This window comes from Dendrobium catenatum, unplaced genomic scaffold (genome assembly GCF_001605985.2).
Source record: "Dendrobium catenatum unplaced genomic scaffold, ASM160598v2 fragScaff_scaffold_313, whole genome shotgun sequence".
Classification (NCBI taxonomy): Eukaryota; Viridiplantae; Streptophyta; class Magnoliopsida; order Asparagales; family Orchidaceae; genus Dendrobium; species Dendrobium catenatum.
Window position 1 is genome coordinate 2,057,239 of NW_021318775.1, and position 19,972 is coordinate 2,077,210.

The window sequence follows — 19,972 nt, forward strand, 5'->3', positions numbered from 1 at the left end:
CCCATTCTATTATTATAAAAAATTTAATATATAAAACATTTAAATAGAATTTAATCTGTTCAATAATAAAATTAATTACTTTAAAATCAAATCATTCAACTTCATCAAATACACAGCCAGTCTAAATTATTAAACAAATCTAAGCTCGATCGATTTCACGCACGGGTAGGGCACTGCGCACCCTTTTTTTCCTTCCCCTCCTCCAACCTAACTACCTAAGGTTGCCGAAGCCCTGGGCGCCGGATAACGGGGCCCATTCTGCGGTACACGATAGCATCCACCGCTTCCCTTTACCTGCTTCTCTCTCCACCTCCACAACCTCGCTACTTTCTCTCTCTATCTATGTCTCGTCACACGCTGGCCATGCCTTTTTCCATCCCTAGCTTCCCATCGTTTCCTCTATACCTCCAACCGCCGGATCACACGTGCAGCTGTCACGTGCCATCCCTTTCGTGCTCCTCTAATTCCTCACCCTCGTTTCCGTCGTTAGACGGCGACGCAGCGGCGACCTAGGGTTAGGGCTTCCCTATGATTCTTGCTGTTCCTGTTCCTCTTGCTCTTCCTCCGCTCTCCGTGCGTGTGGATTGAAGCCGAGGCCGACCATGGAGCCGAGGCAGCCGAGGCGAGGCAACAAGAATGGGCTTTCATATTCGAATCTCTTCAATCTCGAGGTAACCTTCTGTTTTCCGCTTTGTTGTGGTTGGGGAAGTTATGGGTTCTCTCCCCACCAGGAGTTATGTTCTTCCGTGCCTTTGGTTTTCATTGTAATTCCATGTTGGATTGCGCTAGCAGTTAAACGGGTTTTTTCCCCCTTATAAATTGATACGGTGGTAGTTTGGTTGTCTACGTAATAAGAGTGGCGCAAATGTTTTGAGCATGTTGTTCTTGGAGGTGCTGTTTAATTGCACTTGTTTTTGTTTCTTTGTTTCTTTGTTCGTTGAAATTTTAGGTATTTATGCCTATTTTCTTAAAGTTTATTTTTTCTTCTTGGTTTCAATGCAGTCTTTGACGAACTATCAACTCCCGCGACCTGATGATGATTTTAATCATTATGACAACAGTAGTCAGGATGAGAGCAAGGACAGCCAAGGTAGGTATACTTGTTAGCCATATCTCAATTAGTTCTTTTGTATTTTCTGTTAAATTTAAGTTCAGTTTAGTACGTGCCAATTTTTGTTGTAAACTTGAGGAGAATTGGTTTATTTTGAATTTCTATGTAAGGATGCGTTGCGTAATATAAAATTGTGATGCATGGCTGATTTTTTTTTTTTTTAATATGACTGTATTGTTGATCATTTGTGTTTGGGTCATCAGGACAAGGAACCTTGTTTGATCGTGCTAATGGGGCTGTGATAGACAGGCCTTCTGACCCAACAAGACGGCTAAATAAGGCGATGTTTGATTCTGAGGGTGGTTTGAAATCTTTCAAACGGAAAAATTCTGAAAACAATGATGAAGATGTCAATGACTACGGAACTGGAATCTCTGACGAGCATTATCGTTCAATGCTTAGTGAACATGTGCAGAAGTACAGGAGAGTGAAGCTTAAAGATTCTTCTGCAGCTTCAGGTACCGCGCGGATGGCCGTTCCTATTTCTAGAAGGAATCATGGCTTGAAAGGGGGGAAGTTTAGCAATGAACCTTTAGTTTCTGTAAAGGAGGAGAAGACATTTCGTGAGATGGATATGTCGCCTGAATGCTATGAAGCTGATTTTGAATCAGAATATGGGGGAAGCAATAGATTTGCTTCCTCCCTGGATTTTTCTTATTTGGATATTGGGGATGGCGTTGCATATCGTATTCCTCCAACTTATGATAAGCTTCTGACTTTATTTAAGCTACCAAGTTATTCAGAAATTAAGATAGAAGAGAATTTTCTTAAAGGTACCCTGGATTTACGGTCTCTAGCAGCTATGATTGCTTCCAATAGGAAACAGGAGAGTCAAAATCAAGGAGGGTTGAGTGAACCTCAACCCCAATATGAATCACTGCAAGCCAGATTGAAGGCTCTTTCATCAAATAACTCAAATCAAAATTTTACTCTCAAGGTTGATGTTAGTTTGGATCCTCACTCAATTCCTGAAGGTGCAGCAGGTAGGATTCGACGGTTAATTATGTCAGAATCTGGTACCTTGCAGCTTTATTATGTTAAAGTTTTGGAAAGAGGAGAGTCATATGAGGTGAGTTATTATCACTCATCAAGATGCATTTTTATCCTAGTATTTTTTTATGTGATATCTTTCTCGTTGATGCTTCAGATTATTGAACGCAGTTTGCCTAAGACTCAAATAGTGAAAAAAGATCCTTCTGTGATTGAAAGAGAGGAGATGGATAAGATTGGGAAAGCGTGGGTTACTATTGCTAGACGAGATATTCCTAAACATCACAAGTTATTAACAAATTTGTTTCGTAAGCAAATAGCTGATGCCAAACGCTGGTCAGAAACCTGCCAGAGAGAGGTATCAATACTTTGATTTAATTTTACTTTTCACAGTTCATTTCTTTTTGCAATAGTTAATTATTCTCTTTATCTCAGTCTCCCTTCCTTTCTTTTCTCATTGATGGGTTGCTTTTACTTGCCTCTAACACATGCTACTTCTGTTAGGTAAAATTGAAAGTTAGCAGGTCACTTAAGTTGATGAGAACTGCTGCAATTCGCACTAGGAAGCTAGCCAGAGACATGCTAATATTGTGGAAGAGAGTGGATAAAGAGCAGGTGAACTTTTCTTTTTATAAATTACTTGACTCTTTTTGTTGCTTTTGTCAGTACTTTGTGATAATGCTAAGTTTTAGTCCATTGATTTATTCATCCATTGTTAAACATACATGGGTCCATTCTTTTTGAAGTAGTTGTGATCTTCTGCAATCATTGATAGTGTATTTGTAACTTTTGCGGAATACAAAAGCTTGCCAAGTTTAAAGTTAAATTTTGAGTCTCGCGAGCATGTATGAGTTACTTCATATTTGCACCACAGTAGTCATTTTTCGTGTACATCATTGGTATGATTTGAAATATGAATTCAATATGTTACAGATTCAACAATGTTAATAACATAGAAGAAAAATGATATACAGTTGACTGGGATATATATATTTGTATTCTGTATATGCATGTTTGATTGTATGCAGATCTTACATGGAAATATAATTATTGTCAAAGGGCATTTTGCACATTTGTTAGTGTATTCTTTACCGATGAGGGCCATATTCCAATGCCTTCAGCAAGATTATGATCTGTTAAAAATGAATCTTATAAGGCCATAACACGTAGCAATTAGGTTGACAGCTTGAAAATTAAACTATGAACATTTTAAAATAGATGACAGAGGAACTTCTCATACTCTTAGGGATTGATTAATTTGGTCCAGCCATGATTATACAGCTGATTTGTAACTGCATGTAAATTGAACTTTGAACCCTTTAAAATAAATGGCAAAGAGTAAAATCTCATACCCTTAGGGAATAATTTGGGTATTTCATTTGCTTATGTTTTGTTCCTTATCTAACCACATATGGACTTTATATCTGGCTGTGTTGAGCCCATATCATAATTAATTTTTTTAATCAGAATTCTGCACAAAATTGCTTATTTTAAATGTATCAATGGCGTGTAATCACACAAATTAATCATTCCAAATAGCTGAGATAAGCCTAGTGCTGATGATGATGATGATGATGTATAATCATACATGCAAATACAATAAATATTAGTTATGGATACATCACACATATGGAGTTACCGTGCATTTTTGGCAATGTATATTAGAGCAGCCCTAATTTTGTTGGAAGGATAAATATTGCATTTTTATTGAGTTTTCTATTTATCCCTGTTGTTATAGATTTTGTTGATGTGAAACAATGAACAAGAATTGCCGGATTTGAATAAAAAGTTGTTTAAGCATTACAAATTATAGTTTAGTGTTTCACTAAGATTAGTTTTAATTTTTCGTAGTTGTGGATTTGTTTAGGAAAGCAGTTACAAATTGGATTAACGGAGCAACCTAAAATAATAACAAAATAAAGTAAAGACAATGTGCGAATCACTAATCCACAAGTTAACAGTTAGATAGTTCACCCTGAGTTTCCCTCACTCTTCACTCTCGGGAAAAGTTGCGGAGAAAGATTAAAGCAATAATAATGATGCCACCAAATAAAGTAAACGCGTACAATACAAATCACTGAAGATTTATTTTGGAGAAGTAGAAGCCAGGGATTGTAATAGGATTTGTCTCGGAATCGGTAGTAGCTGCTCCTCGATGGCCTCGAATATCAAACACAAACCCATGATAGCACTTGGGTTCCGGCATTCATGCTTGATGGAAAGTAGGAAAAGGTGTTCGTCTTCTTTCGAAAGTGATGAAACCAATAGGGGGGGGGACAATATGTGGTTGGAAAGGGAGCTGGAGGGGGTGGCCCAGACTAGTGGGAGGGGCTATTGGTTTCGGTCTTGGCTTGGGGAAGGGTTTCCACTTGATTTCAGATTTGGGTATTCAATGGGGAGGGAAGGGAATTAAGATTAATGACCTAAAATTAAATTTTAGATTTCCATTAATTAAGGAATTTGAATTTGGAATTCAAATAAGATGGAGGGAAGGATAAAGAAGTGGTTAATTATTCCCTTAATTAGATTTCTTAACAATGAAGGGAATAATTAAAATAGGGGAGAGGGAGGGGCCAGCCAAGAGAAGAGGGAAAGAGGGGTCCAAGTGGATTGCATGTTGGCCCAAACAATAAATTAGATTGGAGATTTAAATCTGAAATTAATTTCAGATTTGTATTGATTTAGAGGAGTTTCCTAATTTAAGGATTGTTGAGTTGAAAAGAATTTGAAATTGAAACCCTCTTGAATTTGAATTAAATGATCTTCCCAAATTTGGATTGTCTAAATTAGGAAAACATTCATGGCCAATTGAAGGAGGTTGGGTGGCAAGGCTGGCGGCTATGCTTGGTGGGAGGCCGACGGGCTTAGGTGGAAGGGGTGGTTGGCTGGTGGGAGTGAGGAGGTGGTTGGGTCTGGTGAGGGAGGTTGGCGGTGTGTGGTGGAGGGGAGGAAAGGGAAGTCGGGCAGTTGGGTTTGGATGATGGACCGGCGGCTAGATGGGAGGTGGGTCGTTGACAGGGGTGGGGAGAGAGGGTTGGTGGGTTTGGGGAAAGGGGAAAATGTAGCCGGCGGTTTGGGGAGATGTTGGGGAGGAGCCGGCGGATAGAGGAGGAAGGGGGAGATAAGCCGCGAGCCCCGGACCCCTCTGATGGCTGATGGGTATTGCTTTCACCCTCATCTAGGGTTCTCTCTTCTCAAGTGCACACACAAGAGGAAGAAGACAAAGCTGAAATTTCATTCAAATCATCATTAACCTAGTACAATAGAAAATACCTCTATATATAGGTCTAAAAAAAAGAAAACACAAAAGACTCAAATGCCCTTTGGGGCTACAACATAAACTCATCCCCAAGGGGTACAATAATAAACTCGAAAATAAAGAAAATAAAATACAACAAAATACATTAGAAATAAAGGCTATGAATCGTAGCCGTCGATCTACGATTCCTCCGATGACAGACACGCCAAAATCTCCCGCTAATGTCTTCATCATTCCCGGGTAGGAGAAAGCTCGACCCCGTCGAGTAAGTATCTCGGGAACTCTCGTACAACTCGAGAAGATTGGGGTCCAACCTCTGTAACTCATCCCGATCAATCCACATGTTCTTCGTCTCCAGTTTTCCTCTCCACTGAACTATAAGTCCCATTGGTGTCTGCCGTCTTTGGTGGAAATGATTTGTTCATAGGTGAAAGACAATTGTCATCAATGATGGTTGATTGTGGGATATGGTGGATGGGAGGCAATGAATTGCTGGGGCTAGTCGATGATAAATGAGCATGGTTAGGTGGCATCAAACATTTGCTCCAGTCGACGACGAACAACTAAAAATTTGCACAATAATGGTCAACATTAGTCGACAATGGGTGATGACAGACGAGCAACAATGAACATAGTGGTTGATAACAAGCGGCATTGAACGTCAATCAATGACATACGATGAAGGATAGATGATGATGATAGTTAGAATTGTGGACTTTGATGTTGGTCGAAGGAGTGCAATGATCGATGGGCTGTGATGAAAATAGGCGTTGGCTGATGAGTAACAATAATTGTTAGCATTAGTTGACCATGTGCAATAGTAGATGGGTGGTGGTGGAAATTGACGTTGGTCTATGATAAACGTGCATGGGGAAGGAGCTTTGGAATTCTATTAGAATATCATGTTTCTCTTTGTCAGGAATCCTTTATTGATTAATAGAGTGGTGTTTCGAGCATTAGCACTAATTAAGGATTGGTTTGTGATGGAAAATTCAAAGTAGGTTGTTTAGGGATTAGATGATTGTGTTTTGCATTAAGTAGATTTTTCTCCCTAGGGTTAGGGTTATGCTTTGTTTTGTTGAATTGGTTTTCTCTTAGGTTTGCTTGGGCTTTAGTCGCCGGCTAGGGATTGGGAGAGCCGAATCTTCCTCTTGAATTGAAGATCCATTTTATCTTGCTTGTTTTCTTTCATCTTCCATTAATTATCAAGTTATCTTGTGTTTTGCCACCAAATTTCTCAATTTCTGCCTTCATCTTGCTGAAACTTCAAATTTCAGCCACATTCTTTTAATTTCTACAAGTCTTTCATAACAAATTGATATTAGAGCGAATAAGTTGTCTTTGCTGTTTTTGCGATTTGAGCCTATATCCAATTAACGACAGCGAAGAAGATGGATGCGTTGGAAGGCGAGATGGAACAATTCAGCCATCGAAAACTGCTTTGGAAACTTTGAGGATATGATGAAAAAGATGCTTGAGATGCAGTCGAAAGCATCGCCAGCGATTCCTAGGTTGGAACCAAGAGTAAAGGAGATTCAGGAGGACGGTGATGAATTGAAAGGTGTTTTCCATAACATTGTGAAAATCAGACTGGACAACAAGCCAGAAGGAGAGGTTCACGGTTCGACCGGTCGAACCAGATGATGTAATAAATAATAATATTATCATAAAAATTAGCATAATAATGAGATATAATAACCATATAATTTAATATAAATTATTGTTAATTTATATTACATATTTAGATGTAAATTATAAATATAAATTATCAAGGTTTTAAAATGAAGTTTTGATTTATATAGTTTATATAGCTTTTTTGCTTTTACTCATGATAGGAGCTCATATGGACTAGTTGAGCCATGTGGGAATGTTGCAATTAATATTAAATCATAATCTTTAATACTTATTTAAGAGTTTTAATATATAATATTTATATTAATTGATTAAGTTTAACATTTATTTAATATTAAATACTTTATTTAATTATTTAAATAAAAAAATTGAACTGATCGGTTTTAGAAAATCGGGATTGGTTCGCGGTTGAACCGGTAGTTCAAACCGGTTCTGGCCGGTTCAGTACATAGCCGGTTTTCAAGGCTGAACCAGACTGGCCGGTTCGGTCCGGTTTTTAAGGAGCGCCACATGGGGCTTTGTTGGTGGGCATCGGGATATTCCGAAGGGAGGGCAATAAGGAGGAGGGATGTCGAACAATTTAGGAGACTATCCGGGCATGGGGAGGGGTGAAATGGAGAAGGGCATGGTTGGGGGAAGCCATGGGCTTCAACTCAATCCGAGGAGGAAGGAAGCATATCACACTACCACTACACAGGAGGAACCAACTGAGGAAGAAATTGGGATATGAATGCGAGATCGAGGAAGCTAAAGATATTAGTTTTTGAAGGGGAGTATGATCATGGTTGGTTGTGCCAAGTGGAACGTTACTTTGCTATCAACGGAGTGACTTAAGGGGAAAAACTCATGGATACGAGTGTATGTTTGGAAGGGAAATCCCCCTAGCCTGGTTCCAATGGAGAGAGGCTAGATATCCGATCTACTCATGAGGAGAATTTAAGGAGTGCTTATTGAAACTAGGGGGGTCAATTTCAGGTCACGGGTCGGGTTCGGGTCGAACCCGAAACTGATCCTGCATTATTCGGGTCAACCCGAACCCGATCCGTTTTTGAAAACGGGCCGATTTTTAGGAGCCGAACCTGACCCGCTTCGGCTTCGGGTCAACACGACCCGACCATGCTGCTTGGCGTTAATAGCTTAGGTCTGAGGCGGAAAGTGGATGGCGGGCTGGCAGCAATGACTGCAACTGCTTTCGGCCAATAGAGGCGGCGGTGGATGGCCAAGAGGGGCAGCAGCAGAGGCTGGTTGCGGCATCAGTCTGGCAGAAGCTGCGGCGGCAGAGGCTGCTTGAAGAGAACGACAAATAGGCGGAAAGTCCACATTTGACGACGTGACGCAGAGTCGCAGACGGAGCTCACAGACGATGCGATTGACGCCCTTGACCCGGACAAATGACGACGGACGCGACTTGGCATCTAGCATCTGCCATGTCACGACCCAACCCGACCGGAACGAATCCTTTCGCGTCGGGCCGCGACAAATGAGAAGAAATCTAGGATCTAGTTTTGGAATTTGCCTCAGAACTTCTTCCAAATATCAACATACAGAAAACACAGAGCTACTATAAACATCCAAATATACAGACATTCATTTATCAATTTCTTCTTTCATCAAAATAATCATGTACAATACAGTGCATGGCTACAAACATAAAAAACATAACAGAAAAGCCATGACTGTACAAAAATCAAAAATACAAAATACCTAATCACAGATCAGACACAGAACTACTAGTCCAAGACTTCATTCCCTTTCCCAGAACCTGAAAACCACTCAGAAAACAAAGATGAGCTAACATCTCAGCAAGATTACAATCGCCAATCAAAATCTCCAGAAATTCACAACAAAAAAATACATCAGAATAGTAGCTGTACAGAATTCAGATAATCATCAGAACAAATATCGAACAGAAATCAATTAGCCGGTATAGAAAACTGAATTCATATTACATAGCAGAACATTCAAATCAGATTTCACAGAACAAACAGAATCGTACGGAACAGATTTCGGATCAGATAAAATCACATTTCAAGATCAGATCACATATCACATAACACTTATCAGATTCCCGGACCATGACAGAATCTCAACGGATTCTGCTATCTTATGCCTCCCTTCCCTGAGTACAGAATTCAGATAATCATACAGAACAAATATCGAACAGAAATCAATTAGCCGGTATAGAAAACTGAATTCATATTACATAGCAGAACATTCAAATCAGATTTCACAGAACAAACAGAATCGTACGGAACAGATTTCGGATCAGATAAAATCACATTTCAAGATCAGATCACATATCACATAACACATATCAGATTCCCGGACCATGACAGAATCTCAACGGATTCTGGCCCCTTATGCCTCCCTTCCCTGACACAGACAGAATCTCAATGGATTTCTGACCCCTTATTCCTCCCTTTGTGCTTATAGCACCAAAACAGAACAGATATACAGAATTTTCAGAACATAACTTGTTTTCTTTTCAGATTTCCCTGACACAGACAAAATCTCAAAGGATTCTGGCCCCTTATAAATCTCTTCTGATATCACAACACATCAAAGCATTCTAATCAGAAAATCGGATTACGTTAGAAAAATCGTTAGCGGCATAACGACAATATACGGCATAACGGCAGCATGCTGTTCAGGAGACCGAGTGGAATCTCTGAGGAATGATTGGAGGGGAAATTCATGAAGAGGCTTAAAGAGGACATACGGGCAGAGTTTAGGGTACTGAGGTCTAGGGTTGAGAGAGATGATGGAGCTCGCTTAGAGGGTGGAGGAAAAATATAGGAGGGAGGACAACATAAGCAACATCATGGAAGGGGCCTATAGGAGTACCTCTACAACTCTAGCACCAAGAATCCTTACAGCATCCTTTCAGAGAGAAGCTCTTAGAGAGAAAAGTGGTGGAGTTCACTCAGGTGCAACTTCAGGCGACTCACTTAAGCGGGGGTGCAGGATAAACGAACAAAGGGGTTATGTTTTAGATGTGATGAGAAGTGCACGCTGAGGCATAGGTGTAAGAACCAAACTCTTCAGGTTCTCACCGTCTTTCCTAACTATACTGGGGATCCATGTGAGGGTTGATTTTTTCTCATTGGAGCTGGGGAACACTGATGTCATCCTAGGTATGAGATGGTTGCAGACCTTGGGGGATACTAAGGTGATTTTTTTTTTTGGGTCGGTGGGGGGGGGGGGGGGACTTACAATGGAGCTGATGGTGGAAGGGAGCAGGATGATGATTATGCAGGGTTATTCAAAGCCATGGTGTCTCTAAAAACCATGGTAAGGGCCTTACAGGAGGTGGGAGGAGGATTTGTAGTAGAGCTATAGAGTTTGGAGGGGATCAAAGGGGAGAAGGGGGAGTGGGGGATCCCTCTTTCAGTATAGCCGGTTATGCTGTAGTACAGTGAGGTTTTTCAGCCATCTCAAGAATTGTCATTGCTGCGGGGACAGGAGCACGCCATTACGTTGAGGGAGGGGTATCACCCATCGGTATCAGGCCTTACAATTATCCCCCAAATCCAGAAGGATTAGAATGAGAAGTTGATCCGGGAGATGTTGGAGGTCAAGGTGGATCTTTGGGAGGGGGTATTATTAAACTGGTTCATGAATCGGTCCAGACCGGCTCATGTTTACATCAAGCAGAACAAAGGTTCTGTCCAGCAGCAGGTGAAACTCTTTGGTGGCGCCCGACAAAAATCAAGCACTAATTAAGGATGGGTTTGGGAGAAAAAAATCAAGTAAAGGGTTGTTTAGAGATTAGATGATTGTGTTTTGCTTTAAGTAGATTTTACTCCATAGGGTTAGGGTTATGTTTTGTTTTTCTGAATTAGTTTTCTTGGGCTCTAGCTGTTGGCTAGGGATTGGGAGAGCCAGATCTTCCTCTCGAATTGAAAATTCGTTGTATCTTAATTTTTTTTTTCATCCATCTTTTATTAATTATCATGTTTTCCGGTGTTTTTCCATCAAAATTTTCTCAATTTCTGTTTTTTTTTCTTGCTGAAATTCCAAATTTCAGCCACGTTCTTACATTTTTTCGATTTTTGCAAATCTTTCCTAACATTTTCGTAGCTTTGTAGGATCTAGAAAGATTTTGTTCAATGCATATATTATTGTAGCATTGGGTGTGATAACTTGGAACTTCAAAATCATTGTATAAGAGTGACTAGGGTCTTTGAGGACTTTAAGGGAGATAAAGCCTTTTAAATGTCTTTGAAAATGCCATGAAACCTCTTGATTTGGTTGAACTGATAAAAGTCCAGGTTGTTGGAGTTAGAGAATATTCTATTCCAGTTGAAATATAGAGGTTTCAAAATCTCGATTGATATAGTTGGGTGGTCTTTACCACTCTTTACTGCATTGTGCATTTCTGGGGTTATATGCCCTTATAAAGTGCTTTTAATGGGGTGTCTATCTCGCATTTGGTGTCCTTCGTGGCTTTCAAATACGAATGAACTCCGATATCCTACCACTATATCTCTTGTGTTAGAAAATGCTCCCCAACCACTATTAGGGGAACTTTGTTGGATCTCAGTGTAGTTGTCGTATTAGGGATGATAACCTTGTACTTTTACCCTGGTGTGATAGTGACCAACAATCTTGCCATGAGATATCTCTTAAGGTTTAGAGGTTTTTTTGGTAGTTTAATTAAGCTCCTTGAACCATTGCCCTTAGTTTTTCTCGAAGACTAGTCTATGATGAGGAGAGTTGTGAGGAACTCCTTAAAAAAATAGGCTTATCTTAGATTGTTAGTCCTAGGTGAGAGATTGTGTATGTTTGGGACAATTTTTTGATTGCTATGCTTTTCAAACTGCAACCACACTTTTGTTTGGCTATTGCTTTCTTTATATTTTTTTTTTTTTGCTTTTTTGAAATTTTTCTCGTGTTAAGTTGCGTTTTATAACTAAATCCACTAATGTGTGGAAGTTGTAAGAAAGTTACCGCTCGATTTTTCAAAATAGAACATGTTAGAATACCCACAACAACTTTCTAAGAAGTTATTTTTCTCACAATAACTTCACAACAATCTTTATAAAATGCTACAACCACCCCCAAACATACCATAAGTGAAATTCATTATGCATTTCTTATCTTTCCTTGGTTATTTCACTTAGTGTTACTCGATAACTTCAATTATAGTATAAGTTGTCAAATTAAATACCCATGGGATCAATTATACCTTGGTTGGGATGCAACAGAACTTGCGTGTTTCTTTAATCAAGGGAAATATTTGGCTTTTCTTTAGGCCATTACTACCCTTTTGAGGCAATGAATATCACTCTGCTCAGCAAGTAGCATTCCATTAAGAGACTGTATGTTGAGATGAGATTCTTTCAAAAGTTTATTGAATAATTTTTTCTATATGCATGAAGTCTTGTAGAAATGGTAGTTGGTCAAGCTCTCCTTCAACTACAATCATTTCCAGACATCAAAGTGAATATTCCCTTGGGACAACAAACTAGAAAGTATCAAGCCAACTTTTCCAATAATATGAACGACCATCTTGAAAAATTTTAAACTACTTTTGGCGATGTGGGGCTGCCTTGATGCTTCAACGGATAGTAGAGGGAAAGAGTTGCTTGATTTTAAACCTGCTTGAGACTTTAATGCGAATGTCTATTGCTGGTTGTACTAGATCCGCCCCTTAGCACTGATTTAGTTCATAATGGCAATGCCAAATTATTGCATGTTAGAATATTTTTAGCGGTAGAAAATGGAGTTTATTGTCTCAGCATTGCATGAAAATCTCACATATATATAAATGAACCACAAAGCTCATGTGTTATTGCATGGAAAATTCTGAAAGAAAAAAAAATTCTTAAGGCATAACTCAATTAAAACATTCAACTTTATAGGTTAAAGATTATAAATAACTACCGGTCTCCATAATTAAAGGAGGTGGGATTACAAGGTTTAATTGTAAGGGATGCCAATGATGTAGAGTGTATTGGTGTTTGTTAGGTAGATGGGGGAAAGGTGACGGATGTTGGTGTTGACCAAAGACATATTATGACAAGCATGTTATAGTGGTTATTGGTGTTATTTGATGATGTATGACGAAGAATGAGTGACAATGATTGTTAATGTGTGTCAATGTCGGGTGATAGAAGATGGATGACAGTAGGTGGTAAACGTTGACGTCAATGAGAACAGGTGTTGGTGGATGGGCAATAGAGTACTCCGACGTTGTTTGACTGCAAACAACGGGGGATGAGTGATGATGATTGTCGATGTGGTTCGATGATGGGTGATGGACGTTAGCATTAGTTGTGGTGGACGAGCAGTGATGGACATGGCTTTGGTGGGCGATGGAGGACTAGAAACTATGATGTCAACATGAGTCGATGGTTGTTGATGACAAACAAACGGTTGTGGATGTCACTATTGGTCAGCTGCATATGATAGATGGGGGATGGTGGATGGAGCTCTTGAATTTTCTATGAATATCAGATTTCTTTTTATTGAGAATCTTCTCCTCTAGGTGCATAAACATGATCTATTTATATATTTATAGAGTTTGTTCTGTTCATTTCTATCATAATTTGGGACAGCACATCTAACGGTTTGGAAATGCACCCTTTGATTTTTGATATTTTTGGGTATCTCAATGCCTTAATTAGCTTGAAATTTAGTGATTTGTACTTGTTGGATTTTCTGCAGTGACTTTATTATGTTGCATTGAATTTAAAGCGCTGTGACTGGAAATCAAATTTGATCTTTTGATGTACCTGTGGTGTTAGCAACACTAAAAAAATACTTGGGTATTTGTGATGATTTTTAATACCAAACATGTGTGGGCAGGCGGAGGTGAGAAAAAAAGAGGAACGAGATGCTGCTGAAGCTCTGAAGCGTGAAGAAGAACTTCGAGAAGCAAAGAGGCAGCAGCAGAGGCTGAACTTTCTACTTTCACAAACTGAGCTCTACAGTCATTTTATGCAGAACAAGGCTTCTTCACAATCCACTGAAACTTTACCTGTGGCAGAGGGTGAAGATACAGAAAGGACATCAAGTGCAGATGTTAAATCTGTGGAAGAAGAGGATCCTGAAGAAGCTGAATTCAAGAAGCAAGCTCTAAAAGCAGCACAACATGCTGCTTCACAACAAAGAAAGATAACAAATGAATTTGATAGTGAATGTTTGAAGCTTAGGCAAGCTGTGGAACCTACAGATGTAGCAAATGAATCTTCAATTACTGGATCTTCAAACATGGATCTCCTGCACCCGTAAGATCAAAGAACTCTGTTCATAAATAAGAACTAAGAATGTAAATAGAAGAAAGGGTGAATATATTACTGATTTTTTGCTTGGCACTACCTATTCCAGTCAATGAAAACCCTCATCTTCATGATCCCACGCCACTTAGATTTCTTTGTGGAATTTCACTTTGAATGAACTAAATAGTATATTATTATTTGCAGATCAACAATGCCCATAAAATCTTCTGTGCAGACGCCAGAGCTGTTTAAAGGCACGCTTAAAGAGTATCAATTAAAAGGGTTGCAGTGGCTTGTTAATTGTTACGAGCAGGTAATCTTTTGGGCCAGGAAAAAGTATTGTCACCTTGCTAACGAGATTCTGAAGAATATGAGCTTTTTTTAATTGACATTTTTCTTTTCTTATATATAAAGGGTTTGAATGGCATCCTTGCTGATGAAATGGGATTAGGAAAGACCATTCAGGCCATGGCATTTTTGGCTCATCTAGCTGAGGTTTGTTGTTTATGTTATTTAAGAGAAATTTTAGTTTTTGTATTGATTATATTTAAAGAACCAACTGGCTTTTCCGTTCAACTAAGCAATAATTCAAATTAAAAAAAAGCAATAATTCAAATTTTTTGTTTTTTATAAGTTCTTATTGCTCTTTATTCTTTCAGATGCATCATTAGCACCATGCCCTATGATTGTATATAATGTTTTTCTTCTATTGTTAAGCTCCAAAGGTATGCCTTCTTGGAAGCCTATCTGCAAATGCTAGGGCCAGGGTGTGTACAACAACCATTCCCAAACCCCGCATTGGTGGGAGCTCCATGGATTGGGTACATGATGTTGGATAGTTTAGGGTTAGGGTTTTTAAATATAACTACAATGCTGCAAAGTATATAAATCACACAAGAGAAGTAAATATTTATAGATCGGAGACCAATATTTATGCAAAAACATACCTTCTTTAGATTGAAATCAACAAATATGAGAATTGGAACTCAAAAAATAATGCACAGATCAAATAGTTTTGAAGAAATTAATGAAAGTTCAAACCACACAAAATCAATTAAGTATTATAATTTATTTACCACAATTAAAATTCCCATTGTGTAAAATTTAGACAAAATCAGAAATATTAACAACCAATAATAAGTTATGTTGAAGAAATTATGCCAAAGAAAGAATTTACCCAATTAAAAATGGCAAGCCTTAAACTAATATTTGGAGACAACTTTTCTCAGAATTAGGTAATCTCATTTTGTCATACTAATGGGAATCACATATCCAACTTACACAGACAAGATAAACAACTGAGGAATTTAAATGAATCAAAGTTATCAATTACATCTCATATCATTTATTTATAAATTACTTGTCCTGGTAGATACACTTGGCACAAGATACGCCTAATTCAATTTCAATAATTATCAAGTTTAACTTAGGTTTTATCCATAATTCATATATGTTGGCCTAAGAAAGTTGTTGATGTGGGAATTAGTAACAATACCTAGAAAATATGGTAAATAACACTTTCAAGAACCAGATATATAACAATTCGATAACTCATAGTAGTTTGCCCCTCGATGCAGATAGTGTGGTGTAGTGGCCCCAAGTTATAGAATTCCCATCCAACCATATTGCATAACAACAATAAAGGAGTAACATTTGCAACAACCTCCATTAGTTATAGCTACAATAATCGATGATAAAGCAACTATTTTCTGACATCAATATTCTTGACTTGAAAAAATATTGCTATAATAAATTGAACTTTTGATATTCATCAAGCAAATCAATGCTTAAAAATCGTGCTTCATGTAAAGTCATACATAAATTATCACAAATAGGTTTGTAATTACACTAAATATTTCTAAAATCCACCCTAAGCTGTGTGCACAGTCTATCTTCAATAACAAGCTGAGTGCAATTATGTGGCAGAGGAATGGATGTAGATTCACTCATTCACTAAGAAGAGATGAAAAGAGAGAATAACCAAAGGAGTTGGCAGTGGGCTCATGAAATAAGACCAAGTTAGACATATTGAATTTAGATTAATTCTATAGTTTTTTTAATTTTTAATTGGTAGGATAATGTACTGCAAGAGATGGCCCTGCTTTTCTTGTATTTAATTTCTTAAAGGTTCCTAGTTATAACATTTTAATGTACCTTGACCTAATGACTAGGTTTAAATTCAATGCATCTTCTGTTAACGTATTCAAAAAGCTTATAATTTTCATATATAGTAGCAAACTTTCAATGAATAACCTTATGGACATCAAGAAAATCATGCAAATGACTGAAATGATATGAAATAAGTAATGAAAAATGTTAAAATTCTATTTTGTGTTTGAAGTTGTACTAATAAATACCTCTATTTAATTCCTAAATGAAGTTATGATGAAGAACTTAAAATAAAATAAGCCATGATTATATGATATGCTTATAATATCGAAAACAGTTTTAAAGGAAATGAAGCCAAATTGTTTAAATATGACTTGTGATGATGAGTTAGACACTTATAGTATTAATTGGGTGCATGGAGTTTTAAATTTCAAATTTCTTTTAAAGAATTCATTTTAATGAACTGTTTGAAATATGATGCAACTTAACTTTCTCTATGAGGTTCCGTTTATAAATTAGGGAACCAAGGAGCCTAGAGCCTAACATGAAATCAAATTTACTTTTCATTCATCATAATAACAATGGAAACAAATAATTCATTATGAATTGTCTTTTCAAGCTTCCCATTTGATTCATCAATTACAGTATTCTTAATAAGTTCAGTTTCACATTCAGGCGTTGATAGAATCTCGCATATAAGTTCAAGTTTATGTGTGTTCTCATGCTCAAATATTGCTTTCAAATTCCAATTCTAACTATTGTGAGTGTGTAGGTTTTAATTGAAATATGATCTATTGTAGACGCCAATTCAAATCTAATAACATCAAATTTAGACTCATTATATAACTGCTAATCATATTTTGCATTTAAAAAATCCTCAAACAAGCATAGGTGAATTGTAACTTCGTCCATGCAATTATATTGAATCACATGTGATGTAGGACTACGTGAGGATGCAATGATTTGGTTTAGAATTTGCACAACTCTTGATTAGAATAAAAGTGAAGAAACTATTAGCAGCTTGAACAACGAAATAAAACGAACAAGGGGTCACGCCCGCTTAGGCTAAATCACATAACCAGATATTTGAAACTTTCAAAATGAAATAAAAAACAACGTTATGCCAGAGTAGTAGTTTCAATAAAAATCTCTAGTCTAACAGTGAGATTAGTAAGCACATAAATACATTCAAAACCCTACGTTTACTAAACTTAGCAGAAGCAAGAGGAATCGTCCTTCGTGACTACAATCAAACACAAGATAAAGTTCGACTCAAGAAGTATGTTGAAAGGGAAAAGCATAACCTTTTGTCAAGGATCGGTAGAGATCCTCCACTCGCCTTCAAACTGCTCTTCGATTGCTTCCACCAAAGTATCCAAAATGTGCTCGATGTAATCCTCAACAGTGTGATCGACCCTTGTATCAACGTCAAAGAAAGTGGATTGGAGAATGTCTATGAAATCGTCCTCGTCGTAGGTTAGGCCGTATTCAGTTTTCGGATCGGCCATGCATGGATGCTTGATGACTGAAGTCTTCCCAAGGCTGCTAATGCTCTTGAAGATCGCGGACGAGAAAGAAGTTTCTCGAGAAATTATGGTGGGGGCAGGAGGCCGGCCAAGGGAGAAAAGGTTTAAACGGTTTTGCTTTGGACCTGAGAGGGAGAAGAAATATAACCTGAAAATAATTTCAGATTTTGGTGAAGAGAATTGCTTATTCCCTCCTTTAATTAATTCCCTTGGGTTGGCAATAATTAAAGAGAAGGAAGAGGGGGATTTGGAAATTAATTCTGAATAGGAGAGGATATTAATTGAATAGGGGCAAGGGGATTTCGGCCAAAGAGGGATGAGAGGATTTTGATTTGTTTCCAATAGAGGTGGGGGGGGGCGAGGGGGGGGGGGGGGGGGGGAATTAGGAAGCAGTTCCTAATTTAAATCCATGATAGGGGGCAGACGGCTATAGAGGGAGGGGAGCAATTAATGAGAGCAATTATGGCTTCTTAATTGAGGTTTTGGGAATTAGGAAAATTTTATTTTAAATACAATTGAATTTAAAATTCAAAATAGACTTAGAGTAAATACTTTCCTAAAATTGAGGAGTTAAATTATGAAAGATTTTGAATTCAAATTCAAATGATTTTGAATTTGAAAATTATCCTAAATTAATCCTCAACCCAATTAGGAAACTCAAGGGAGAAGGGGAGTGGGGGATGGCCGGCGGCTATGGAGCTAGGGCCGGCAACAAGGAGGGGATTTCGGGTAAGGTGGCTGGTGGCTTGTGGGGAAAAAATTGTGGAGCTCGGTTAGGAGGAGGTGACGGCTTGGATATGAAGGTGGTTTGGATGCAAGGGTGTCCGGGAGCGGAGGTGGAAGGGGAAGGACAAAGAGATAAAGAAGAAAATCACGAACTCGGCCTTCTCCAAGGTTGGTGGGTGATCCGATCTACCTCTCCTAGGGATTTCTCTCCAATCACACTCTCAAGCTCTCACAAGAACTCAATGCACGGAAGAAATTTTAATTAATCATTCATTCATTTATTACCTCAAGAAAATAATACAAGGGGCTATAAATTTCCTAGTACATGAGTCTCAAGAAATAAAAGATGAAAATGCCCTCGGGGCTTACATACAACATCCCTCACTAAAAGGGTACAACTGAAAATCTCATAAAACAAATCCACGACACTGAAAATAAGAAAATACATAAAGAAGAAGAAACATAAATAAATAAAAAATACAATGACTCGATCGTGGCCGTAGATCGATGACTACGCCTCTGATAAACCTTCCATGCTCTGATGTCCCCATCAACATGATTTTTGCATTACTTTCTTTTTCTATTGGCTTCAGATGAAGTCTTATTGAGTTTTCTTATAGCATTGACACATGTGCGACAACCCTAATAAAATGCTCATAACATGCCTCAATATTCAAATATCTTGATAAAGCTTTAAATTGTGTTTTCGGTGAATTTTAGCTTATTTTATTACTAAAATATTGCTAAAACTTTTAATGAATAGCATAGTAATGACAAAATAGTCTAAAAGCAATTCCAGACGTGCAAGCCTTGCATAATATTCAAGTAGAATATAATCTTTTTGCTTACAACTCTAAAATTGATATGCTACTTATCCAATATTCACCAAATGGTTGATATTTTCCTTTAAATTGTTAATATTTTTGTTTCACCAACTTATAACTTTTTTTTAATCAAATAAATGATAACTTGTCAAAAAATTTCTTTCAAATTATCATTCTACCTTGATAATTCCCCAAGATTGTACCTCGCATTAGATGTAGGGTTGTGATTTTGAACCTCATGATATTTCTATTATGATGTTTTTTATTTTGTTAGCTTGAACCTCACACGTTTTCTATCTCATTAAAATTGCATCATATGCTATACTTTTGAGTTGACAAATAGATGTAGTCATAAGCTTTATTACCAATTTGATGCATGAAAATCTTGGGCTTGGGTTTTGTAATGCAATTAGAAAGATGGAAAGTATGTAGACATAGCAAATGAACCAAGGTTCACATACCAATGGCCCCTCTAAATACAAAAAAGCTTGATTTATTTGTGTCTGAACTAGAAAATCTGAGAATTAGAACCCAAACGATAGTAAACAACAACAACATCATGCATTTATCCC

At 37.8% G+C, this 19,972-nt stretch overlaps 1 protein-coding gene across 2 annotated transcripts in view; it reads left to right on the forward strand.

The window, feature by feature from the left end:
* The first annotated feature begins 246 nt into the window (after positions 1 to 246).
* The window catches only part of LOC110105056 (chromatin-remodeling ATPase INO80), a 28,260-nt gene continuing 8,534 nt past the window's right edge, over positions 247 to 19,972 (forward strand). The window contains exons 1-8 of one of the 2 annotated variants that reach the window (XM_020834416.2): positions 247 to 671; positions 1,003 to 1,090; positions 1,315 to 2,180; positions 2,259 to 2,459; positions 2,606 to 2,716; positions 13,803 to 14,224; positions 14,420 to 14,528; positions 14,630 to 14,710. In XM_020834416.2, the coding sequence (XP_020690075.1) occupies positions 603 to 671; positions 1,003 to 1,090; positions 1,315 to 2,180; positions 2,259 to 2,459; positions 2,606 to 2,716; positions 13,803 to 14,224; positions 14,420 to 14,528; positions 14,630 to 14,710 (1,947 nt within the window). In that variant the 5' untranslated portion in view covers positions 247 to 602. Of the gene's footprint in view, positions 672 to 1,002; positions 1,095 to 1,314; positions 2,181 to 2,258; positions 2,460 to 2,605; positions 2,717 to 13,802; positions 14,225 to 14,419; positions 14,529 to 14,629; positions 14,711 to 19,972 lie in introns of both variants that reach the window. The other variant, XM_028693523.1, reaches the window with a different exon arrangement.